Source organism: Perognathus longimembris, chromosome 4, assembly GCF_023159225.1.
Source record: "Perognathus longimembris pacificus isolate PPM17 chromosome 4, ASM2315922v1, whole genome shotgun sequence".
Lineage (NCBI taxonomy): Eukaryota > Metazoa > Chordata > Mammalia > Rodentia > Heteromyidae > Perognathus > Perognathus longimembris.
The window spans coordinates 75,966,032-75,993,765 of NC_063164.1; the positions used below are offsets into that span (position 1 = coordinate 75,966,032).

General features: G+C 36.6%; 1 protein-coding gene across 7 annotated transcripts in view; it reads left to right on the forward strand.

Annotated features, from left to right (window-relative positions):
• Nucleotides 1–27,734, forward strand: part of Gtdc1 (glycosyltransferase like domain containing 1) — a 364,166-nt gene that overhangs the window by 292,870 nt on the left and 43,562 nt on the right. For 5 of the 7 annotated variants that reach the window (XM_048345534.1, XM_048345535.1, XM_048345530.1 and 2 more), the window contains one exon: nucleotides 8,657–9,007. The exons of 1 other annotated variant lie outside the window; for it this stretch is intronic. In XM_048345534.1, coding sequence (XP_048201491.1) covers nucleotides 8,657–9,007 — 351 coding nt within the window. Of the gene's footprint in view, nucleotides 1–4,342; nucleotides 4,538–8,649; nucleotides 9,008–27,734 lie in introns of those variants that run through there. One more of the 7 variants, XM_048345537.1, reaches the window with a different exon arrangement.

A 27,734-nucleotide genomic window follows, 5' to 3' on the forward strand; every position in this document is an offset into this window, starting at 1 on the left:
CCCTTCTACACATGGAATTATTCTTGGCAAAGCTCTATTAGTTAGCTTAGTATTACTACAGTGAAGTAGCACTTAGGACTTAAAAAACACTTTCAGGGCTTAAAAAACTCTTTCAGTGTTTCAGTGATACTACAAAATACATGGGGCTCCCATAGTAGCAAGAGCTGTCATTATATCCATAAATCCTTGTGCAGCAAGTCAATTATCTATACATGTGAGACAGCTCCTCCTCCTTGTTTGGAAGAGTATTTTAGATTTACATTAGGGAAATTTTTTGTTCTTAATTATTAAATTAAGTGAGGTAAATGGAGGCTTTTTAAATTTTGCTTCTAAATTGAAAGTAAAGGGAAAATGAGCCAATTAATGATGGAGTTAGTAAAGACCGTTTAGTTTAAAGAGGGCACAAGTAGTTTACAGTGTCAGGCCTAAGAGAACCAAATAAGTTAGTATGTAATATCACTACCCACATACTTCATATACACATAATTTCATGCACATCAGAGATTGACCATTTGCTGAATGAATGTTTTAGACTTACTTAATGCAGTGACTATTCACTAACAAAAGAATGTTGTGTACGTAACATGGTCTTAGGAGTAACTCAGTAAGTATGGATAGTATGTGGAGGAGAAAAGGCATAGAAAGTCTATAAGAGATCCATGGTATCCATGGTATCAGTGTAAAATGGAGGGGTTTCCTGGATGATAATAACAGTTTTTGTTTTGTTTTGTTTTGTTTTGTTTTGCCAGTCCTGGGCCTTGGACTCAGGGCCTGAGCACTGTCCCTGGCTTCTTCCCGCTCAAGGCTAGCACTCTGCCACTTGAGCCACAGCGCCGCTTCTGGCCGTTTTCTGTATATGTGGTGCTGGGGAATCGAACCTAGGGCCTCGTGTATCCGAGGCAGGCACTCTTGCCGCTAGGCTTTATCCCCAGCCCCAACAGTTATTCTTATATCAACCAAAGAACTTAGTCTTAGAGAGGTTTTTTTGGAGGAGAAGTAGGGATAGTGCAAAGCATATGTTACCAAAAGTTGCCTTTGGTTTGAAAAATATTTGTTTTGGCATTATACCAGTATATTCTTATTGTCATATATTCATAAGGACTTTAAATTTGCTGTTTGGGAGAATAATATATTAAAGGAATTTATATAAAACTGAGTACAATAAACTACTGTCTACTCACACAAGTAGTTAAATTAGCACTATATACAATCTAGAACACTTTGAAATTGGGAGAATGGGGAATGCATATTATTTAAGATAAATAATCCTAATCACATAAACTGTGTTTCCAGAAGAAGCCATGTAAGCAGATGGTATAAATGAGGTTATCTGGAAAGTGTTAGATTCTCAGAAATGACTCTTAGAAATAGCAATGGAAAGTAAAAATAAAAAGGAATATGCTCATAAGTACAGAGTTATTATTTCCTTATGATAGTCTCTATTTCCCAGTCATTCAAAGGAGAGGCATCAGGAAATGATGAACCTTGAAACCAGGAGAAAAGAAGCCAAAGTTTCTCCTTTTGACAGTCTTTCATGGAAGTCTGTCTTCACTAAGTATCTCATCTCTGGCACCAGACATGGCTAATGAGAGGCAAGGCTGATAACCACAAATTTTCTTTCAGTTGCAGCAAGTATTTCTTATGCTAGTATGTAGGAAGGTTTTGCTTGTTACTTTTAACTTCAGCTAATTTCACTGAATCCTGTTTTCCTGTCTTTTCACAACTTCTTTCTTGTCCAAGCAAGAGCCACTTGCCTAGTATCCTTTCAAGGACTGCTATCAATATTTCATGTTTTCTTTGAAAGTTTGCACAATAGGAGAACAAAATTTGTCTCATGCACCAAACCATGAGCATTGAAACAACACAGCCTAACCAGTTGCAGTGGTGTTGGATGTCTGTTCCAACAGTGCATTTTGTGGGTGCATGTAGATCATGATTGTTTCATCTATGATTTTATTTTGTTCAAACAGCTTTCTGCTAGGACTTGTTTACTGAAACAGACTTCATAGACATGTACCACTAGTTTATTACTATTTAACCCTCAGCCATCACTAGTAAAGATGAGCAGGTAGCCATTCTCCAACCAAAACAAGTAGCATCTTTCTGTTTAATGTTACGGTTTCCAAACATATAGTTTTAATTATGATGTGTATCCTTCCTTTGATTTTTTTTATTTACCAACAGTAGTATGGTGGGAGGTATTAAGAGAATATGTGTATACTTTCGAATGCTCTATCAAGGTTTTTACTTTATACTTTATAGGTCTATAGAAACCTGTTCACCATATAATTGATATATTCCACACATGTAAGCTAACATCATTTTTAATTATCTTTGCTATTTGCTTATGTGACAAAATTCTAAAAATGTTAATTTTGTAATTAATTTCCAACACATTGTTTGGTAACACTGAATAGTTTTGTTGTAAATCACACAAGGCCTTAGATCACTGAACTGTCTAAATGTGTCTTCCCAGTTCATTTTGGAAAAGCTATTTATTTTTGACTCCTGTTTCCTTTCTTCTCAACTTGGTTCCTATCCAAGACTCCATAGTAATCGCTTTGCTAAAAGCAGTTGATTTTTTTTTTAATCTCTCATCTGTTTTAACCTTGTACCATATCTTCTGTCAGTTTCTTCACAGGTACTGCTGATTCTTTTCAACTTCCTTTTATCTACTAGTATGTCATGGTGATAGTTTGAGTTTCATCATTTTCTCTTTTAAATACTTTTTCCCATTCTTTCTGCCATCTACTGTGTAATAAGAGGTCACTAGCCAACTTGTTGCCCCATGCTTTTCAAACACTTCCTATACACCTCCTTGTATCTCAAGTTAATATTTCCCAGAATGTCTTTGTTCATTACTTATTAGGATGCCTCTTTGTGGAGGTTTCTTGTATTAAGTTTGGAAAACAATAATCATATTCCTGTTGTATAGCAGGTATTCGATATGATTACTGAATGAACAAAAGAGTGGGTAGGTGAATATACAGTATTCACTTGCATGTACTTTGAAAAGCTCTGTAATGAGGAAATGTGTCATGTTGCTCAAGGTAGCACCTCCCAAACTTATTTCCACAAAACCTTCTCTGGTACACCTTGTCTATATGTCCCAAGGAGTTAGTATTGTGCACAACACCCCTTATGATACTGTTTAAAAGATATAAACCAGGGATCGTACACTTCTTTTTCCCTTAAATCTGTGTTGTATCTAAATGTGCTGATTTTTCTCAGTTCCCTCGTTCCTACATATGGCCTGTCTCATATCAGATTTATTCCCCTTAACCCTTCCTTGTCTCTTCATTAATTCACATTTGGAATAACCATTTATTTCATCATTCTTTCTTCATTTTATACTTTCTTGTCTTTTCTCCTTAATCATTCATCATTTTTCATCATGTTTAACAACCTATTGTCTTTCAGATCTGCTTCCCAAAGTAAGACTATGGACAGACAGTACTAAAAATCTTTCAAACACAACTGTGAACATTGTACCTTACATTCTACCCGTGACATCCTAGTTGCCTTTTCTTTTTTTTTTTTAATTGTCAAAGTGTGATACAGAGGGGTTACAGATTCATATGAAAGGCAGTGAGTACATTCCTTGTTCTCTTTGTTACCTCCTCCTTCATTTCCCCCTCCCCCTCCCCTTTTCCCTCTCCCTTGCCTTTTCTTTCATCTTATTTCCTTCCTCTTGACAACCCTCCCCATCAACGAAATATACTCCAGACTCTCAACTTTAGCAAAAATAAGATATATGCAGTTTCCTTTGCTTACCATCATTTTAAGCACCATTTAAAACTTCCAAATATAGTATTTTCTGGCAGATCTAATGAGGAAGGCATTTCACCATTCCTGTAGGTCCAGCTCTATCTAGGTTTGTGTGTGTGAACTAACAAAGAGATGGATGGGAATTGTGTACATTTAGAACTAGAACACACTTGTCCCAGCTTTGTCTTTAAACGTTGCCCAACACAGTTCTAGGGTTTTGTGACAATATCTCAAGAAACCTGAGGAACACAGTTGGGAAGAGGGGTGTTTGAGAGAAGAGGAAGGAGGGGAGCCTCTTTCTGTTTTACATACTAGCTATTTGGAGGGGATGGGGCGGGGGCGGGGGCAGCTGGAGGTAGAAATCTCCTGGATAGTAACAGATTGAAAATGAGAGAAAGAATCAGAATATTTTTAGAAGTCAAACCATTCCTAATAGCAGTTTTGAGAAATTCAGAATCAGGCAGAGATAATCTGAGAATAAGAGGAGCAGTAACGTGTCTTAAAGATAAGTGGAGAATGAGTAAATACCAAATCTGACAAATGCTCTCAGAGGCAGATTGCTGTGTTTCTTCGAATTGTTCTTTTCACTCTTCCAATTCTTACCTCAAGACCTCTTCTCTTCTCATTAGCACCTTCACCAGAGCTGGAGCTGGGGAAGAGAAAGGAAGTGTTTAGACATGTGCCTATTTGCATAGTCACTCCACTGAGTTAATGCCAGGACAGTGCAAATATACTGTCCAATTCCATAGAAAAGCCAGCTTTCACTCCATCACCTGTTTTCTCTCATAGAACAGTTTATTGCCAGGCTTCTGTTAACTGTACATTATAAATGGTATCTGATTAAGAATGTTCTGGATGGGTTAATTAGTGTGGTGACTATTATTAAGCAAACTGCTTGTTAGTATTATGCCTATTTGATCTTGGTATTGATGTGAAGTAATTGACCATAGAGCTACATTTAGAAAAGCCGGAGTAAAGTTTTCTTAATTTATACTATGGCAATAAATTGTTTATATTAAATGTGTCTATAAAAATACGAGTTTTGCGGCACAGAGGCCTAAAAAAGAAAAGACTGTGTGGGGTGGTGGATGGAGATTATTTTGTTTTGTCTATAGAAATTTTAATACATTTGTTCAGTCTGCTTCAAGACCAACTCTATTTAAACAAGGTAGTAAAAGCATTCCAGTTTCTGCTTTTATTATTGCTTCAGAATATATAAAAACTAGAGTGTTTTTTAACTTCTCAACTAAAGGAGGTGTCTTGTTAACTCCAACTAATTGCTTAAGTAATACTTTTTGTGGCAATCACTAGAATAAATAGAATAAATAGACAATTAAAGAGAAATATGAAAAAATACTATAAACAGGAAACACATAACTTGTAGCCACTTTCTTTCAAGAACTGGATTGTTATCTATATTATTTATTAGTATTTTGTCCAGTCCTATTATTAAGTTTCCCTAGCTATAGAATTTCCATAGGGAGTTTAATCCATGAGCTAATAAATTATACCATCAGGGAGTTTTTCTTGTAATTCAGCTTAAATTTTCCCATTCTTAATTTCATCTCATTACTCCTAGCTATACCCCCTTGTACCACACTAAATAATTATTCTTTTTCCTTAGAGACTCCTATTATGTATCCCTCTAGTTGTCACTTCACCAGGCTATTCATACTTAGCTCCTTTAATCTTTCCTCATAAATCAGTTCTTCCATTGCTTTAATCATTATTATTGCTCTTCTCAGAACTCTGTAATTTTCAAGCATATACAGTTCTCTGGGGCCCCAATGAAATCAGCATTCACGCAGTGATCTGCTCTACAGACTGTGTCTTCCTTCCCTGTGCAGCAGGATCTGGAACTCGGTGGCATCCATTTGCTAGGTCAAATAGAGCTTGCTCACCTTGTTAAACTCAAAAAGGTCTACATGATGTTCTTCCTGCAACCATCATACAAATAAGGTTTATTCTGATTTTTTTTCTAATTTCCTGAGACTTGTGAGCTGCTTTATTTACTCTCCCTAGTTAGAGGCTGTGTCTTCTATTTCCTTATTCTTTACCACCTATCAAGTCAGTTGTCTGCAACCTGTGCTAATATTGGCTCTTAGTCACCCTTGAGAACACTTAGGAAATAAGTTGAATAAATGCAAGCCTACCACCTTGCCCACAGCAAAATTGTTTGTCAGTTAACAATTTCCATTGTTTACAACCCTTTAGCCAATCTCCGGTCTCTCTTAATTTGCAGCTTTGTTCACATGCTGGCCAATATAAATGGATTTTATGACGAAGATGGGTCATGATACTATTTTCTAAAATGAAGCTATGTTGTGTCAATGTGTATTGATTTTTTTTCTTGTAAATCCTTTGCACACTAAGTTTGTAATCCTATTAAAATATTTTTTAAAACCTTTTTATTTTATTTTTATTTTATTTTATTTATTTATTTATTTATTTTGGCCAGTCCTGGGGCTTGGACTCAGGGCCTGAGCACTGTCCCTGGCTTCTTTTTGCTCAAGGCTAGCACTCTGCCACTTGAGCCACAGTGCCACTTCTGGCCATTTTCTGTATATGTGGTGCTGGGGAATCGAACCGAGGGCCTCATGAATGCGAGGCAGGCACTCTAGCCACTAGGCCATATCCCCAGCCCCTCTATTAAAGTATTTTTAAAATCTTGCCTGGCATCGTTTATCTGATAAACAAATAGGTTGCTTCACTTGTTTTATTGTAGTTTGTCAAATATATACAACATTCCTTCTCTTACAATTTGTTCTGTTTTGGGGGGAGAAGCTGTTGTCACACTCACTTCATTTTTATCCAATTTGGTGACCAATAGAGATTTTTTTAATGTGCTCTAGTTCCTTAGTATACCATCAGTATTCTTAATTTTTTTCAGAAAAGAAATTGGTTTGTTTCTTTTATGAATTTTGGAGATGATCAGTAAAGAACTATAATCTGTAAATGTCTTGGTTTCTTCCCATTTTAAATCAATAGCATACTTAGGGTATTAGTATCACTCCGTATTTTGTCTCTGCATAGTCATTTGTTTATTGCTTTGGCATTCAAATGCATTCAGTTGATTTTTCTCCAACTCTTTGAAATTAGAATAGAATTTGTGCCTCATAAAAAAAGCAGAGAAGCCCCCAAAAGCCAGCTTTCTCATTCTACAATGTACATGATGTACTGTATACAGCCAAAGACATTCTAGTTCACACAAATCTGTGCTGCTCTTTAGTGTCCTCCAATAGCCCTTGATTCAGCACTAGTTTGAGCCTTCTTTCTCTATCATCTGAGACCATTCTCATTCTTAGCTCACATCCTCAACCCCCACTCCACCTCTCTTTTCTTTACTTGAAAAAGAGACCAGATCTAATGTCTTCATTATACAACTCCTTAAATTCTACACCTGCTACCTGAAACCATTTAGGGTTTTTGTTGTTGCTTTGTCTGCTTCATTTTCCCCCCTTCCTTAAATTTTCTAAAATAAGCTAGATTTGTTCTCTTTTACAAGGCCCCACTTTCCTCCCTACACCAAGAATTCTGTTGTTGATCACGGAATTTAGTTTTGTCACTTTCATCTCCCAAAAGATGTCCTGTCTCTTCAGGATCTCACTGCCCTCCTTAGCAAGGTCCCTCAAGTGAATATCCCTATGCCCTATCAAACTTGGCTTCCCCACCCTCTTCTCACCTTCTCCACTTCTCTGCCTTGCTTTTTTTTCCCTGCACAGACCCTACCTTCCTGCCCAGTTTCTACCTTTACCACCCGATGGGGAGTACCTAGAACACACTGTTGTTGTGGCATCCTTATTGCTCTCCTACCTCTTAGTACAAACATTCCCATTTCTTCACTTAATCAGAAATTCAGGCAAAGGCCAAGTCTCTGGATAGGACTTGGGAACTGAGAAAACACTGCACTGTGTCCCATTCTACTCCTCCAGTCCTGCACCCCAGCCCTATTGGGTTGTATGTTATTCCCAGGATAATTCGTATGTCTGCACGTAGTTCATATTCCATTTATCCTATTGTTCCCTCAATTCTACCTGAAAAGTCCTTCACTAAGACCTTCTGTAAGCTGTTTTACTGATGCCAATTCAAAATTGTTCTCTTTTTCTTCCTAGTTTCAAAAGTTGGAGTGTCCATTATGTATGTTTGTACGTTCCAATATAGGCTCATAATCTACTCTTGTATCTCTCTTAAACTCTGTTCTAAATGCTCTTGATTTGCCCCATGTTGACAGAGAGCCCTTTCAGGATGGATCCTCTTTGTATGTATGGCTTACATATTTTAGGCTAGAATTTATTTTTTAAGATTATACTTCATTTGTATTATCTATTAATAAACAACAGACATTGAACTCTAAATGACATGGTGTTATAGGAGGACAGGTGAAAAATGATAATGAAAAGATATTAAAACATACTCCAGAAAACATTAGCAAGACTAATTTAATAAAAGAACATGCAGGTGCCCGGGAATACAGAGTTGTATGTAAGCAGAAATTGCAAAGCCTGACCAAGGAACTTTCAAGCATTTTTATGGAATAGTGAGCGAGTGCTCTGGGTCATGCAATGATTGGAAAACATAAAATGAAAATTCAGAAAGTTGACTGAGAAAAGAGTGATGAATTCTTTCTATAGTATTGGATTTTATGATATACTAGGACAGGTTTTATAGCTATAGAAACTCGGAATCCATTCAAAGATACTTTTATCCAATTTCAAACCTTTAAACTTTTTCTTGGTGCCTAATACTTGTTGAACTTTTGCTAGAAATTTTGTTTTAGCATCCTTATATTTCCTGTTTTATACTTAGACATTTGTCCTTATAGGAAGGTAAGGGACAAGTTGGACATTTTTTTTCATCAAAGGCATATTGCATTCCCTTTTTGTGACAGATTCATGCCCAAGCACAAAATAGCCCATTTACAGAAGATGCTCAGCCTTAACGGAAATGGTGGTGCTACTCTATCCATGGCCCATCCTTCCCGACCAGAACGGAGAGATTCTGAAAATTTATTGGAGAATTTTAATTTAGAGTGTGATGTACACTCTAGCCTCAATACTGCACAAGAAAACCTGGACAGCTCATCAATGCAGGAATCAGACTTTAAAAAATCTAACTCAACAGATAATTCAAGCTCTCTTCATGTGGAAAATAAAGAGAATGTGACTCGTAATCCCTGTGACATTTTGGGTGGAGCCGATGATCAGCCACGACCGTTGCACATTGTCTGGCCTCACAGGTGGTAAGTCATGACATGCCATTTAGTAAGACTTTATAGACCTGGTGATAGAAACTATATGCTGATTATTGACTTACTAATGTCCTGTCCTGTCATTGCTTTCAAAAAGATTGTTTAAATTTACATTTGTGTTTTTATGTAGTAATATTGCTAATATAGTGCCAACTGCTACTGCTCAATGTCTTCACGGTAATTATTGTGTATTTAGATTAAATTTGAATTGCTGGTAACTATTTAAAATGCTTTGTTCAACAAACAATAGTAGTCAGACACTTCTAGGAAATCAAGTTTCAAGGCAGAAAAATAGGCTATGGTAGAATAATAGGATACCATTTTATACACATATGTTCATAGCATTATCACGAGTATTTCATATATTAACATTGGCATACCCATTTATAAAGCGATATTACCATTGCAGCAATAACAATTTAATTATGATGGCTTTATTTTACTTATCATTACATACATAAGTATGTATGAAACTGACTCCCTTCTCTCAAATGCCTGTGTATTGTACTAAACAAAATATTGTCTAGCTGAATCTTCTCTAAGCAGAAGAAAATCAATGTAGCATATAATCCTGCCAAATATAAACTCACAAACTTAACCCTGGCCCCTATAAATTAGGATTTAAAGAGGTAAAATATCCTGATAATCTTCTGGCATTAGGCATGAACATTTTAATCTAGTTTTTATTCCTCCCAGTTAGTTTAATCTGCATGTGGCCTGATTAGAGTTCGCTTTGCCCACAGATTATGGCCTCTTTATTGCAGAGATGCTGAGCTGATCATTAGGTCCGATTTTGTGAAGCAACTGTTTTCAGGTGAAGTACTAAGCACACCACACCAGCCGGCAAAGCACCTTTGCCCAGGATTTGCCTTCCAGCACATTCAAACTCCAGAAGCTCTCCAGTACTTGATCTGCAGCATCTGGTATCTAAGTGGATTTTGTATTTGATACTGAATATATGAACCTAAAATTTAGGGATTGAAAGTTAATGTGGAATACATTTTGGTTTTTTTTGTTTGTTGTCACATTTATAGTACACTTACAGACTTTGAAAGAGAGATTTATGTGTAAATCATATTTTACTTAAAATATGACAACATTTGGCATTATTTTTAGATGCAATGATTCTGGTGAGATTTACCTGTTCCAAGGGAAAATTCACATCTTCATTTGCCCCCTTCTGAGAAACCTTTTCTTTTATTCTACTAACCTTTGGTTATGTCTCAAGATATACTTGTAGCAATTCTAAAAAGTTTTGTTTGGTTCTGGGTTATCATAAAAACATTGAATTAAATAATTTGTGTACTGCTATTGCGAAGCAGCAATATAGAGGAAAGAGTTGCAACCATGTTATTCAGTACTTTGTACAAAATAAGACAGAGCTATGTTAATAAAATTAACAATATTAAATTGAATAATTCTCTCTCTTCCTTTGTATATTTTTGCTTTAATTTAATTGCCTAAAGTTAGTTGCTTAAAGAGATGCGGCATTATGTTTGTGCACATTCTTATTGTTAAAGCTAAATTATTTTTAATTTGGAGAAGAGGGAAAAAAGCCGCATCAGCAAGAGTAAATGCCAAAATATAAAAGTATCACATTCATCCTTACGGGTAATATAGTAGAACATTGGAAACTTGGAGGTTGCCAGACACATAGCTAACATTAGGGCTAATTTTGAAAATCTAGCGTGCAGTCAATTTTACTGATGCCTGGGGACATACAAGGTAGAAGCTGACAAGAGAACTAATTTTGTTTGGGTTATTTACTGCTATGCATCATCCGCGGGTTCCCGCCTGACACACAGCTATATGAAGGGGGATATTATCACACACTAAAAATTTATGTTGACATTCGATATTTGTTCAATATGTCAGCAGTATTACTTTCATAATCAAAAGAGTAAGAAAAAGAGAAAAGAAAAGCACTTTATGCTCATATAGATATATCTTTTTAATAACAGTCTATAAGGTTAATATAGTTTACCTTTGAGAGTATACAATGAAAACAAGCAGGGTTAGGAGGGGAAATGACAGAAAGCATCAACCCGAGCTGTTTGTTTGCCATTACCTAAGCGAGCCATGTCAGCTCTCTGGCCCGCGTCTGATAGCTATTTGTTGTACAGAGAGCACAGCATAAAAAAAATATCAAACTCTTAATACTATTGTGTGCCCATAACCATCTGTCACTGCTAGCCTGGAGATGAGAGGAAGATTACGAGGAATAAACACTGAGCCGCCGAGCATTGGTAAAGCCTTCGGGCAAAAAACTCTTGTGGGGACATCAAAGACATTCTAATTCCGAGGCAGTCAAGGATTACAGTGTGTAACCTGTGCTGACAACAGATAAATGACTGGCAATATTGTGCCAGAGCTGTTGGGTCCTGCATGGAGTACTGATGATGATGATGATGATGTTATCTTGCAGAATGGACTCTGCTGGGATAATTTTATGATAAAACACTTTTTTCAAATGCCACTGGGTCTAGGCAGACATTTACTAGCTACAGGGGTAGCAATCAGTTTCTTCAAAATTTACTGTTCTAAGCCCATTAGAGTTCCAGCGCAGCAAGACTCTTCAATGAAAATCTAAAATGCCTATATTTTCTTTAGGAGACTATATGCAAATGTTGCAAGCTGAACTCTTACACTTTAGTGGTAGATGCTTTATCATCTGATTTATGTAAATTTGCTCATAAAAATACGGTTTATTTTTAATTGGTGAATATGAATTAGAAAATTAAGATTCCGGTTCAGCGTTCATCAGACATCAAACATCCCCAGCTATAAGCACACATTTATTTAGACCCCTGATCATAGGTGTAAGAATCATTTTATTGACCAGGCAATACCCATTGTGTTCTTAAAGAAACCAGTTTCTGTTGGAAGTGACCAGAGTTGCATTTTTCATGTAGCCCTCTTCATATGAGCCTCCTGATGCTCACACTTTACGTGTCCTTGTCAGCACCATAAGCTTCTTTACTACCTACTAGAAGGGGGCTTTTCTTTGCTCTAGTCTTTGAAGTTTTGCTTTGGCCATGCACATTTTCCAAAGTGAAGTTGTTTTCAGGACAGAAGAATGCATCAGTAGTTGTTTCCATTGCAAATGTAAAGGACAAATGGACACTGGAGAGGGCACCAGGGTTCTAAGAGCCTGTCATTACCTTGTAGCGCAAAACAAAAATAAGCCTCTCCTCCTTATCATAAAAAAAATATGCTCATGAAATCATGCAGTTATGGTAGCCAGTTCTAAAATGAAGTGATGCTGACCTCATTGTGCGTTGGTTCCACGCTGGGATCATGAACGGTCTAAAATATAGTGTTAGCCCATAACATATCTTGTACTAAGTCAACTAAATGTAGATGCTCCTTGCAAGGATATGTATCAAAATCAAAAGTGACATTTTCTAGAAGATACATTCAGGCTTTAAATCTGTGTTAAAATGTATGTGCATGAGAACAAGCCCTTAAATGCAAGGCTTGCCCCTCTCTTCAGTCTTTCTGAATCTGAACTTGTCGAGGATTATAATGTGCAACCTTTGCTGATAGTAGATAAATAACTGACAGTATTTTAGCGGAGTTGCTGGGTTCTCTGCAAAGTCATTTCTTTTCTCCTTTCTACCCTGTCTTAAATGTTTTGTTGTAAATATCTAGAACAAAACATGGTTAATAGAAATGACGTATAGAGAAAGACATAAAAAATGCATAGCAATTGGCAATGCTTCATTTTTAACTGTTTTCTTTACAAATATTACACAAATACTGTACCCTTGTACCAGCTTCTAATCTTTATGTAAGTGTTCTCTATATAAAGGGCACAAAAGACATGCTGTTGGAGGAATAGTAAAAATAAGTTCAGAAGACATTGAAAGCTCACATTCTCCAGGCCGTGGTTTTCAGTCTCTTTGATCTCAAGACCTTTCATATTCTTAATAATTAGCGAATAAAGAGCTCTCTTCTGTTGGGATTATACCGACCAACATTACTGTATTACTATATCAGCAATTAATACATAGAAAGTATTCAACCAGCAGTGAAGAACCAAACACATGTAACATAAATTACATATTTTTATGAAAAATATTCTTCAAAATAAAATATATAGTGAAGAATTATATTGTTTTACAGTTTTTAAATAAACTTATAACTTCTCTGTTACGTATAAGAGAGATTGATTCTTACATATCTGAGTATTCAACCTGTTCCAATATATTATTTTGGTAGAAGTTAACAAAGAAAACCTTATTTTACCAGAAGATGTTATGGGAAAGGCAGAAATGTTTTAAGGAAATATTCTGGCTATTGTAGATATTTTTGGATACTAAATCAAAAATTCACTAATAGGAATTATCAACAGTATCAGAAACAACCTCAAAAATTTTCCATACTTTATTATTTGTAGTTTGAGTAAATTTTGTGACATCAGGTAGCATTGTTCAGTTAAAAAATATAGACATACAGAGTATGCAGATTTTCCAAATGTTGACATAACTTATTTTAAGATTAAAAACATTAATTCCTATCATCACTGATTTCATAAAAGAAATTCTTGAGGCTTTGGAGGTCATAAAATTTATGATATAGATACAATTTTCCATGTTTTGTGGCCCCTTAAAATCTTGAATTTATAATTGCAACCAATAAATTAGTTTCCTTAGAGTTGTTTTTCACTTAATTCATTTGAGAAAATATTTGCCAGATACTCAATCCTGATAAACCATGGTTTGTCTATCAGGGTTTCTTTCAAGTAAAGGCTATATCTCATGAAAAAGGAGCTTATTTTAGGTCAGAATTCTAGCATTCATACAAATACTTTTCCTCAAGGGAGTTATATTTATTTATGTAATAAAAGTGCTTTTCATGTATTTCCAATTTTAATCACAGAAAATATTTAAAGATTTCTATCAAAGGGATGAAATTTAAGAAATGAAATTACCAATTTTGCTAGGATTTCATGAATATTTTTAAGAGAAGCAAGCTATTTCCTTCTTTTTATTTACTCGCAAGTATAGGTAGTAAAAGAGTGTTTCTTTTAGTTCATTTGTTGCTATTGCCTTAATTGTGCAAAGGCATCTGTCTTACCCCATCAGTTTTAATTTTTTTTTTTGGCCAGTCCTGGCCCTTGGACTCAGGGCCTGAGCACTGTCCCTGGCTTCTTCCCGCTCAAGGCTAGCACTCTGCCACTTGAGCCACAGCGCCGCTTCTGGCCGTTTTCTGTATATGTGGTCCTGGGGAATCGAACCTAGGGCCTCGTGTATCCGAGGCAGGCACTCTTGCCACTAGGCTATCTCCCCAGCCCCGTCCCATCAGTGCTTTTGATCCATCAGGCCCATGTCAACCCAGGAAAAAAGAAAAATGGTATCCTAGAATATTAGTATAAAAGCAGCTTGGCTTTGAAGGGCCCTTGAAAATACTATTGAAGATGCCTAGGAATGAATCTACAGACTACCTTTACATACCACTGTCTGATAATCACTTGTGTAAAGATCTAGTTGTCATTAGCCCTGGAAATTACCTGATTTTAGTTCTCACTGATTGACTCTTGCTCTGAATGTTAACTTGTATAGTATCGTATAGTACCATTTTTGTTTTGGTAATTGATAACAGCCAAGCCTTTATCATATTTGAAAAAAATCTCTCGCAGCAAACAGAATTTATCAGACTAGAAATCTGTGATATGAGAATAATGCTGTGGTCTTAAAAATTTTTGTGAGTGGCTCCTAAGTAGATGTTAAGGAGGTTTAGACAGAAGTGAGGTGTAAGACATGTTATGGAGTTTGAAGTTTTTCAAGTATGTATAGTTGTAAGTTTCATCATGACCTCATCACTTAGACTATGGGAAAATTGTCAGAGCTTTTTCACCTAGAATGACTTTTTATGTGTATATAGTATTCACATCAGTTCCCATAAAGTAGTGCTAAATTGATTCATGTAAAGTTGATTACAGTTCAATATATGAAATTGGAAAGGACAACACTGAGTCATTGGGAAATAAAAACAGGTTTGAAGCATACTTAAATGAGTCATTGGAGTGAAACATGTACCCTAACATTGAAAGACTATATATGTCCATCTTTATTTTTAGAAACTTTGGTGATTTCTAACCAAATGTTATTGTTATAACATTTGTTCTAATGAAAGTTATTGTTCTAAAAATGGGGAAATCATGCTTTATTATTTGATTCTAAAATAAATTACTCTTTCACTTTTTAAGTCAAAGTTTAAAAATACTAGCTTTAGAATTAAGATTGATGCTTATCTTTGAAATGATGAGTATCACATGATTACATAGTCCCCCAGGGAGCAGGGAAGACGAATCTGGGGTGTGTGCTTGGGGTCTGTCACGTGCTGCTTGGGGTCTCTGTCACCTGCCACCTGGCACAGCATACTCAAATTTGGTGCTTATCAGCTGTCTGCACTGGACTGGACTTGAATTCTGGGTGAGTGGCCTCTATGTCTCCTTGAGCTTGGGTTTGGGTCAGTAAATAGCTGCCTCAAGTGTCTATATTTATCATGGTCATTAGTTGAGTGAAAATTTGTACATTTTTTGTAACATTGGTGTACAAGATGCCCCTGCTCTTCTTTTTCTGTTTAGTAGTTTGTGACTCTAAAATACCCACTGTTATGTGTATTAATTTATGGAAATAATTTTTTGGAAAAAATGATTACATGGTATGCTTTTCATGGCAAAGTAAATTTATCTTGGTTTTAACTTAGGAAAGGTCTAGTGAATAGGCCATCTTAAGTCAACCAAGTCTTACTAATCATTACTTTATAATAGAATTCCTTTGGAAATGATTGCTTCCATACCATGCAAAGATGGGGAAATGATGACAAAGTGCTTGTATTTAGACATGTCATATTTGGTATGCTGTGTATACATGTATTTTTAAAGGAAAAAAATGATCCTCACAGAAAAAAAGGGGGGCACTGAATAAAAAGAAAAGGTCACATGGACTGTCCACTTGCCTATGAGGATCCTTCTTGTGATAGTTTCTAAACAAAGATTGGCCATTTCATAGATGTTCCTTAATAGTACTGTTGATTTCTACAGTTAAAAGGTCTTTTGTGTATATGGTATATACCCTCTCACCAGTACTATACCTTTCAATTAGTCAAAGCTCATTTTAGTAAGATTCTAGTTGATCATAGCCATTGTCAAATCAAGAAGTTTTCTCTAGTTATATTCTTTTCCCTAGAGATTTTTTTGGAGTTTTGTTTGCCTATTTGTTTGATTTTATTCATAAAGTCTTTCAAATGATCTTTGGCATTTGAAATACAAGTTCTCTAGAGAACATTAGTAGGATCTTTAAAAATATAATCATACGCCTGGCTAAAATTACCATATGATTGTTGGGGTTCAGCTTTGGCCTTGAGGGGGAAGGGCAGAGGAGAGCGCTCCAGAGAAGCTGCCCTTCCCCCAGCCCTGGGGGAATGCGGAAGCAGGCCACAATTCTCTGGGTCCGGAACCAGAAGAACTGGCTTTGCGACCAGCCCCCGAACTTTCTTGCCAGCCCATGTGCCCCCCCATTCTCACGGGCTTTGCCCATGGGGTGGTGCTATCCAGGTGACGTTAGCTCATGAAGGGGTCTTATGACAAGCTCGCCAGCCTATCACCAGCTCTTGGTCAATCACCCCTTTTCTCGTCACCCCTACTATATCAACTGTTAGCCACTCCCTTATTAAATCAGATTTGCTCTTGAAGCGTCTCCGAGACCCGTCTGTGCCTGGCTTCCTTCAAGGGTAAGGAGGGAGGACAAGGGATCTCCTACGGCCGTGTCCACCTGAGGTCTTTCCTGAGCCCCCCACTCTCCTCTGGCCTTACCTGCGGGTCAGGTGACCAGGGGAGAGGGTGAGAAAGGGAGCAATTGGATTCGAATAGAGCCTGACCCCCGGTGCCAGGGGAGGCGACCCGAGCCCGGCATATGATATATCACCTAATAGTTTTATTTTGTTCCTAAATATAGCACTGTTAGATGATTATCTGTGTATCTATCTGCATAAGATGTAGGAAAGTAAATATTTTGTTTAGAAACTTGTGTGTGCCCTCTTGCAAAAAAGAAATAGCCCTGTTCCAATCTGATAGCTAATTCCCAGTACTGCTGTATGGGTTTCTTTTATTATTATTATTATTGTTAAAGGTGTTATACTGAGGGGTTACAGTTACATATGTAAGGTAGTGAATGCATTTCTTGTCAAACTTGTTACCTCCTTCCTCATTTTTCTCCTACCTTCCCTCCACCCCAGTTTCTACCCGCCCCTGCTCCTGAGTTGCACAGTTACTTTACAAAATACTGTCTTGTAAGTATTGCTGTTGCATTGGTATAGGCTTCTTGCTAACTATTTTCTAAGCCATTGAACACAGGAAAAAATAAATATGGACTCAACATTTATCATCTCACTGTATCTTGGAGTGTTTGTAACTTTTAACACACTGTGTCAGTAGGTGTATTTTAGTATTATTACCTGTTCTATGTTGTAAACTAAAACTCCTGTTACTCTTTCCCTGCCTGATGTGGTTAAACGTTCTCTAAACTTGACTCACTTCGTAAACATGCAAGTTCTACAAAATGGTATTTGAATTTGGTGTGGTTATGGTAGTCATCTCTAACCACTCAAGACCTTCGTCTGCCTTTTGCCATTCTTTGATTACACTCTTAAGTCAGACTTTGTCTCCCATCACAGAAGAGGGATACCTAAAACATAAGCTCACTCATTTAGGCAGAGGGATGGGTTTGTGTGTGGATGGATGGGTAAATACATGAGTAAATAAATGTATGGGCAGATAGGTTAATGGATGGATAACAGGATAGATGGAAAGGTCATCTATTTATTTGTCATATGTTTGAACCCTATAAACATTTATGTGTGTTTAAATACATTTTCCTTCCTAATCACTCAGCCTTCACATCATCATAGTTGACTTTTGTAGAATTGGCCTCTTTCCTTCCTTTTTCAGGGCTAATATATTTCCTACTGCTGTGATCATGTAAGAACAGCAGGAAATGTGTTTTCTATCTTTGATAGTAGTTTCTATCATGATAGTAGTTACTATTACATTTCTTTACAGATTCCCTAAAATGGTTTGTCTTCAACACACATCTGCCCTGATTTAAATTCTACTGATGTGTGAATTCCTCTGACTGTGAGTTTCCATGCACTAAGGGCACTATGCAGTCCAATGCACCACATAAACATGTAACGGAACTTTGCATGCCTCCTAGTCACACTCATTGCATGTTTTAAATGATGTCATTTGTTTTCGGTCCAGGGGTCTTCCAGTGTTTTTATTTTCTTCTGACATGAGGGGACTTTTTTTTTTATCAGTAGCATCATCCAGAGTACCTAGACATATGGGGAGATTTGGTCAATTTTAGTTAAGTGTTGATGATTATTATGTGGTGACTCTCACCTGCCCAATATGCCCAGCTGAGAACAAGTTTCTCTTCCCAGGAAGAATAACAGTGAAAACATAAAAGGATTCAATCAACCAAATCACAAGTAGAAATAGTCATATGAAAAGCATGGCTGTTAGATAGTCTGTGGTTTTCTGATTTGTTTCATTTTTATAAAATGCCCTTAAGAGAATTGTAAATACAATTCAGGAGTTTGTTAAAGTTAGACAGCTCATTTCAAATCTTACTTGCATTGGAGAAGAAAGGCTCAAATTAGTTAAAACCAAAGTAACATCTAAGTTGTCATGGAAAAATAAATGTAGAAGGGAATCTTTTTTGTAGGAACCCTCAAGCCCTCTGTGGACTGTGACTGGCTAGAGGAAATTTGGTGTTCAAATGATTCTTGTGGACAATCCTGGCTGTGTGGTTGTTTACATGGAATTATGGGTATCTGACCTTCTGCACTATTCCTGTCAAAAAAACAGGTGGAATCTCTTCATGTACTTGTATCAGTGCTCAGTGATTTTTGGTATCTTGGATGGGTTACTGAAGCTGCTTGTCCCTGTACTTACTGATTTCTTGTTATTTATCTCTTGGACAGTTTCCTTTTGGTCCCCCACCGCCACCTCACCCGGCCCTATTACTCCCTGAAGAAAACCCTGGGCCAATATGAATTTATAAAAGGAGAGGTATGAGGGAGACATCTTCAATTTAACCATACCTGCTGGTTAACCCATTTTTCTCCTCATGGTGTTATTAAAATATTATGAGGTAACACTGCATAGGCATATTCTTCATCTGTCACCTCACAATCTGCTGTTCAAAATTGGCATTTTTTATGTTATTTTTTCACCTACCACTTCCAAAATCCAACTTTAAATTTATTCCAAAACAATCCACGGAATCTCTATTTAGAATACCAAGTACATGGGCATTTATTGCTCATATGTTACACAGGCTAAAATATAGCTACCAGGTTTTTCTTTTTCTGTCTTTTAACTCAATTGATGGTGCCCAAGAATTCCAAGGTAGAATAGCAATAACTATTGTATGTTATGTATGGGTTTTCCTCCATGTATCCTGTCATTTTATGCAACTAATTAGCTATTTCAGCACTATTCAAGCTATCATCATTTGTTGGTTAAACAAAAGAAAAGGAAAATTTAGAAAAACAAAGAGGAGAAATGTTTGAGATTTGTTCTTACTTTGATGTCTACCATAGAGTGCCTATATTCTGTTGAAGGAAATAACTTATCATAATCTTAGTCAGAAGCATGTCTCTCTTTGCTATACTTTTTCATTAATTTAGATATGTTTCTACTATGAGAAATGATATTACTTCTAATTATGGTTACATGCAGTTAATTTCTTTATTTTTTCCTAAGCTTGGTGTGAAAGGCAGTTTCATCCCAAAGAGGTGGGGGTGGGGGAGAGCTGGTTATTGGGAGGGGAGAATACTGATAGAGCTGATCTTCCTGTTGCCTTAGCAACAGATTTATTTATTAGAGGTTGAAATGACATGAGTTAATATACCGCATACCTGCTGATCGGCAAACTCCCCTATTTCAGCTGCAGTTGACAATTAAGTCCTGGACAGCTACAGCCAGGGGTTAATGTTCCTCATTAGGAGAACTAGGTCATTACTAAGAAATCAAGGCACTTAAGGCAACATGGGTAAAATACAAAATTCAGCATCTAGACGAGTGAGGCTTTTTTAGGTTAATTAACCTTATTTTCCTAGGTTTAAAAAAATCTTACATGCACATGTCAGTGGATCAATTAATTGAAAAAGAGCTAGTTTACTTTACTCTCTGAGTTGTCTTCATTTCCTTTGCAAGGATTTCATTATTTTATGGAAAATTCTTATGTCTATATGATGAGTAAAAAGGGTATTAAAATTAAGAAGGGAATCATCATGGAAATCAGCTTTACCACAAGGGAATGAGCAAATAAAAGCCTTGGAAATGAAAATAAATAAGCTTTGCTAATACCTCACCTAAGGAGCAGAATATGAGCCCATCAGAGACAAGAGCGATTTAGAGGTACTTGTCTGCTTCTTTATTAAACACTTACATAGTTATTTGACCTTCAGAAACTGAAACTTTGGACATGTGATTCCAAGTAGTTTATAAACATTCTATTTGCAGAAAGCTACATAGCAGTTTAACAAACAATAACTTTCCAGTTCATAATTGGCTTTTTTAATACCAATAAAATTAGATACATTAGTTGAAAGTTTTTATTAAAATGTCTGAGTGGGTGTTTTTTACACTTGATAAGTTCATAAATAATGTATCAAGCCCCTCTGAAAGCTTTGTTTTCTTATTTCTTTAAAGAGCATTTATGTTGAAGGGGGGAGCAGATATTTACAGAGGAGGAAAAGATTTATTGCCCAGAATCCTATTTTATCTTCATTACTGTAGTGACTCCACTGAAAACATTTCTCACTTTTTGAACTTTCCCTGTGGACATAGACAAAAAGGTACTCTTCATTTCTTTATCCTCTCAAATTCCTTGCATCTTCAACTGAAAAACAAAAGTCACTATAATTTCCCCCCTCCAACCTACATGCAATAAATTATCTTCATTAGTATGAAAATGATTGAAGCTTACAGTGAAATTCTCATCTCTTATCCCACCAAAGGAAATGTGCAATGTCTTTAACTAATTAGCTTCTTGTAATCCACTCTATGTTTCACCTGCCCAAGCTCATTTTCTTGTTTTGTAAGTGAAATGAGGACTTGTATACTTTAGAAAGTACTACAGTAGTAAACCTGTTAGCATTCTGCCACTTGTCCTCTGACATTGTATACTAAGTTCTATACAGTTTTATACTCTCAAGGCTGCTTCTTTCAGAAAAGTATCCGCACTCTGAAAATAGCATGATCCCAACACAGCTGCCTCTTCACCTACCATAGGCAGTCCTTGATTTTAGCATGGACACCTTTAAGGAAAAAATATCTCTACACTTTCAGAATCTCTACCCAGGTTTCTGAACTCTAGAATAAAAGGAATAGAAAAAAGAATTTTTAGATATTCCCACAAATGTCCTTTTTCTTTTCCTTGAGAAGACAATTGAACCACCTTTTCTAGCCTCTCTTTCTAAATACTTAAATGACTACTTGACTGGATCTTAGCTACTTAAAGTAGCCAGAAATGATGAGGCCACTTCTAGATCTGGTCCATGAAATTGTCCTGCCTGCACTTTCCCATATTCCTTTTCCCTTCTGAATCTGGAGATGTAGAAAGCACTTGAAAGATGACAGTGGTGCCATTGATTTGAGACCTTGGAAACCCAAGGAGTAGATCCTTCCTAGTTACAGATCCTGATCTGTAACTGCCTGTTATTTAAATGAAGCTTGTACATTTGTAAATCCATTTAATGCTGTGCAACTATCTTAATGTATAGAATTACTACAGTAATCTAAGCAAATATGACTGTGGTTTGTCTAGGTTAGTAGTAGCGAACAACATAAACCATCAGGATATATTTTGAAGATTTTTGACTCAGGCGGCTGAATGAATGGAGGAAAAGGTTTGAAAAGTTTGCTACAGAACATAACTAAGACTTATTCTGTAGACATCATATGGAGATTTCAAGTTGGAATTTGATATGCAAGTCTGTCATTCAGATCAGGGCTGGAGATACAATTTAGGGAGTCAGCATGAATGAAGATAAATCCTTCAAAGATTTCTTAAAGTACATCAGATTTTATATCTTATGAGTTGCATTTTAACCTTCGTACTTTTAAGTGTGAAATGTATGCTTAATCCAGTCTGGATTATAGCCCCTTTATAACTTTAGGAAAGTCTGTTTGCCGTTTTACCAACCTAGATAGGTTCCCTATTGCCTAACTGCATTTTCCTTCTTTGTAAGATCAAAATAATGTTAACTATATTTGAGAATTATTCTGAGAATTAAAGAAGATGATACATATACATGACAAAGCAGTATCTGGCAGAGAATACTACTTAATAAACAAATATTAGGCATTATGCAGTAACTATTAGTGTTTCATTAACCCACATAGAACTGTTGTTTGTGCCTACTATTTCTTATTGGTTAAAATCACTTCTTTCTTAACTCTTCTAGAAAAAGAAGTGAAAAGAAAGAGCTAAATAAAGTCATCTTTTTTCGTCTTCATTTTCAGCCTACCCAAAACAAGTACATACTGTACAGAAAAATAGAATTAAACTAAACTACAGAGCAAACACTTGTAAGAAGCAGCATCTGCCTTGTAAATGAAGTCTATAAAAGGCTACCAAATGTCCCTTCACATTTTTATGATTGTTAGAGTATTACTAAACCTGGATTGAAATTTTTGTGAAGCTCTTACATCAAGCACTAGCGCTGTCAATATCACAAATTAGTTCCGTTTTTAACAAGATGGTGACAATGAGCCTTTGCTTAAGAATGGCAGTATTTGTAAAATAATTTAACTAAAACATGAACTAATAAGCCACATAATAGTGGTGGCTCACACCTGTAATCCTAGCTACTCAGGGTGCTGAGATCTGAGGATCATGGTTCAAAGCCAGCCAGGCCAGGAAAGTCTGTGACACTTTTATCTCCAATTAACCTCTAAAACCTTGGTAGTAGAACATGGCTCAAATGGTAAAGGGGCAGCACTCATGCCCTGAGTGCAAACCCTAGAACCAGCACTGAGAGGAAAGAGAGAAAGAGAGAGATGATAGCCTGAATGGACATTTATCAAAAGAAGACATACATAAAGGTAGTCAATAGTCACTATTATCAAAGAAACACAAATGGAAACTTTATTACCCAAGTCCAGCTAGATACCTACCAAAGAATAGAAAATAAATGTTGACAAGGGTATGAGGAAAAGGAAATTAGTACAGTTCTTATAGGAAACAGTATACAGATTTCTAAAAAAAAAATCAAATATAAAACTACTGTATGATGCAATAGTCTCATTAATGCATATGTATCCCTGGAAATGAAATCAGTACATAAGTATTGATTATCTGATGAATGGATGAAGAAAATTGGGCATACATACATACACACAGTAGGATACTATTAAGCTATAAAGAGAGGAATGAAAAAAATTTACCTATTTCACATGTGCATGTATGGGGCTGGGGATATGGCCTAGTGGCAAGAGTGCTTGCCTCGTATACATGAGGCCCTGGGTTCGATTCCCCAGCACCACATATACAGAAAATAGCCAGAAGTGGTGCTGTGGCTCAAGGGGCAGAGTGCTAGCCTTGAGCAAGAAGAAGCCAGGGACAGTGCTCAGGCCCTGAGTTCAAGCCCCAGGACTGGCCAAAAAAAAAAAAAAAACCCATATGTGCATGTATATATATGTATATATATTTCACTGACTTTTAGTAAATTGACAATTATGCAATCATCACCACAACTTAGTTTTATTCTGTTTGTTTTGTGCAAGTCCTAGAGCTTGAACTCACACAAGATGTAGTCTTTTATCAGACTCAGTAACTTTACTTAAAACAGTGTTTTTTTGGTTTATCCCTACTGTAGCAAGTATTAATCATCCTTTCCATTCAGATAGTGAATAATTTACCATTATATGAATAGAGAACATTCTATTTGTACAATTATTATATGAAAGGTATTTAGACTGTTATCATAAATTTGAAATTACTAAATAATTCTCATGTAAACATTTGTACAGAAGTATTTATATGGACATATGTTTTCATTTTTCTGGAGTAGTTACCTAACAATTAAACTGCTGAGTTATCTGATAAATTTATGTTTAACCTTTGAAGAAACCAACAAATCACTTTTAAGGATTTCACTTAGCACTTCTTCTTTCGAAGATTCATTCATTCATTCATTTACACACTTCTCAAGTCAAGTACTGTGTTAAGTTCTATGTATATTCAAGACAGTTCTTGGTTATCTACTGCCATTTAAATGAAATGCAGCTTAGCCACTTAAAATCTCCTTGCTGTCCACAAGCCTAATGTAGGATATGTTTTCATGTGCCCTCAACAAAACAATTCTACTATCCAGAAAGACCTGTTATCCCAAATATGCACTGACAGGCTATATAATAAATAGCTACTGGAAATTTAGTGATGAAAAGAGGCAGGGTCCAGGTAATGAGGCAGGGATATGAAACCTACGTATGTATTCAATAGCCTGTCTTTCTCCCAAACAAAATACATCCAAATTCCTTCTCCCCCCCCAAATCCTTTCATATTCCTATTAATTAATGGTACATTTGTTATATGTAGATGGTGATGTCCTACTCAAAGAACATGATGTCATATTTTCAAATTCCTCAAAGCCTAATGTAACATTATTGGAGCACAGTTTTACTCATCTTTCACAGCAACTGATCTATCTCTTCATATCTCCATCTCTTCCTTGCATTCTCTTCTTTCTGTCTACTGTTGCCCGTGCTCTAGATCCCAATCTTTATTCATGTAAATTTAACTGGTAGGACTTGGATGTAGTTTGTACCTCGAGGGTGCATATGATGAAAGTTTGGTTCTCAGTGAGTGACATTAAGAAGTGGTAGAACCTTAATGGTAGGTCCTGGAGGGAGGGAATTAGATCACTGGGGTTGCTGCCTTCAGAAGAGATTAATGTGGTTATCTCAGAGTGACAGGTAGTTGTTGGAAAAAAACAAACATAACCAAGCCTGACACCAGAGTTGCTTTTCTGCTTCTTATGAAGTTGACTGGAGGTTTCAGAGTGAGGCCTATGTTTTAAGTTTTTGTAATAGCTATTTTGTAATTGTTACATTTAAGGTATTGTACAAAGGGGTTACAATTTCATAAAGTCAGGTAAAGGACAGGGTGACATTGCCTGAGAAGCATTGTACTTATGACTTTCTTAATGTTTTAAGCATCCTATTAACTTTGGCTCTGCTATGCAACACAATCAAGAACTACTCCTCTGGAGGGGATCTTTTTCAAAGGAATTGCCTTGATATTGCATACTTTATAGCACAGTGGTGTTTATTCTTGGCTGTGCCTAGGAAACACCCATGCACAAGCCTCCATGCTGATGGATTTGGATTCCATTTTTCTGAGGTGGAGCTCAATTACTGACATTTCTCAGATATCTCTAAGATTTGCATCATACAGAGCTAAAAAATAGAGCTGTAGGATCATGGACTTTCAGACTTAACGGGAACAGGTTAATGAGTGGAAGGGAACAAGTTGGGAACTGGGCTGGCATAAACTAGGGGCACCCCTGTTCCATAAAGGACCCACAGCCCTACTCAGCAACAATGACTGCAACATGGCCTCCGCATTACATCTCCAACTCTATAGTGTAGCCACTTCTCAGTCTTCTAACCAAACCCAGGAGTATGTGAAAAACAAATATAAAAATATGTAGACATGTACACGAGTGTGCTTTTGTGTGTGTGTGTGTGTGTGTGTGTGTGTGTTTGTGCATGTATATCTAACCAGGAAGTAAGAGGGAAGGTTTACTTTGCTTTTTCCCAACTCAATGCTTTCACACCTATTTTGCTCCCTTATTTGTAATGCTAACCTTTCTTCTCCATGTCTGTCTAAATCTTTGTCATCCTGTAAGGACCAACTTGTGCTTTCTCTGCCATAATATTGAATTGATGGTGCTTAGAGGACATGAATGTTTTAGAAGGGTCACTTCCTTGGCAAATCCCCTTCTGTCCTATGTAAATCTCTCTCCACTGAGCTATATTTATCTTGCCCAGGCTTCTTGAAAGTTGAATAAAACAAACTTTATATGGTTACCTATTTCGCCTTTTTTATTTTTTACCTTTGCAGCTGTCACCAGTTCTATGGATGAGAACATATTACGTTAAGGAATCATTAAAAAATTCTTTACATAATATAGTCAGTATAGAAGTTAGAATGTCTTAACCTATGGGTCTTTTAAGTAGGAAAAGATAGAACATCATTGAGATTGATGAAGAGATAATTATAGCAGATGCAGTGTGTAAGAGGTAAGGAAAGTAAAACAGAACATCCCACCATCCAACTTGTCTGGGAGAAAGTGAATCAGTAGGAATGCCTTAGTAAAAGCAAGCCACATTCATTACTCAGCCTACAATGTCCATGTATCTGCAAATTATGTACTTTACAATATTTTATGATAATATTTTGTTTCAAATAATTTGTATTTGGACTTTAGTACAAAAGCCATACTAAATGAACTCAAACTCAAAGTGCTAACCTCGAAGATCCCAAGAATCATTGAATAATTCAGCTGTTCACACATTCAATACAAATTTTGATGAGATAAGGGAATTTCCAACTCCATGTCCACAGAGACTGGATTGTAATGTCTGCTGACAAACTGCAGCCAGACTCCCTGATTTACAGTCCAGGTCTACAAAACACCTTGGACAGGGATGGCATGTTGCTTACCCTCTCTGTGCTTCCATTTCTTCTATAAATAAGTCAAAGACTAGATCTTACCTCATAGCATCATGAGAATGAAATCATATTATCTACTTAGAAGTTTGTTCCTAGCCCTTTATAAGATGTTGCTGTTGTTGTTAAACTGTATCTGGCTGTAACTCAGGTTCTAAGGATGAATGGGAGCCTCAGGGGAAGCGATTTGGTCTCAGTTGACAGATGATCACATTGTTACCTCACAAAAGAATACTGTTGTATCTGGTGATCACCTCCCAGTGTTTATGTTGATTGTGTTAAGTTCCCATTTTTCTCCCTAGTCTGTCCTGTTCACACCAGTATGTGCTGCTGATTGGGGACCCTGTAGCCAATGTGGTACTGCCCATGTCATGCTGGCTTGGTCCAGCTTGGAGAATTTGGCTGCTCTCTTACATCCATGGATCTAAATAGCAGGTTCACTTCCAGACATCCCTAACCCATACCATTTGTTTTCCTCAATCTTTTGGTGCCTTGCTGGCCACAGAAATGCCTGCAAAGCTGCCTCCTTAATTGGTAGAGGAAAAGTCACAGTCTACGAACAGTCTCCACTCCCACCCTCCTAGCTCTCTGCTGTCTTGTTCTCCCCAGTTTCAATCCTGGGTCTACACTCAAGAATAACTATATCCTCTGTAATTTGCCTTAGAGAGCCTGTTTGGGGATTTCTTTAAACATTTTGGAGGGGGGGGAAGGGAGGGGGGCATGAGGGACAAGGCAACAAACAGTACAAGAAATGTATCCAATGCCCAACGTATGATACTGTAACCTCTCTGTACGTCAGTTTGATAATAAAAATTTGAGAAAAAAAAAAGAAAAAAAAAAACATTTTGGAGGAAAGAGGAGGGAAAGAAGAGTATTGAGAAATCTCTACTTGATATAAGTCTCCAAAACTATTCCTTAGACCACAGCTGCAAAATTTGATGTAGAAATCAAAACTTAACTGT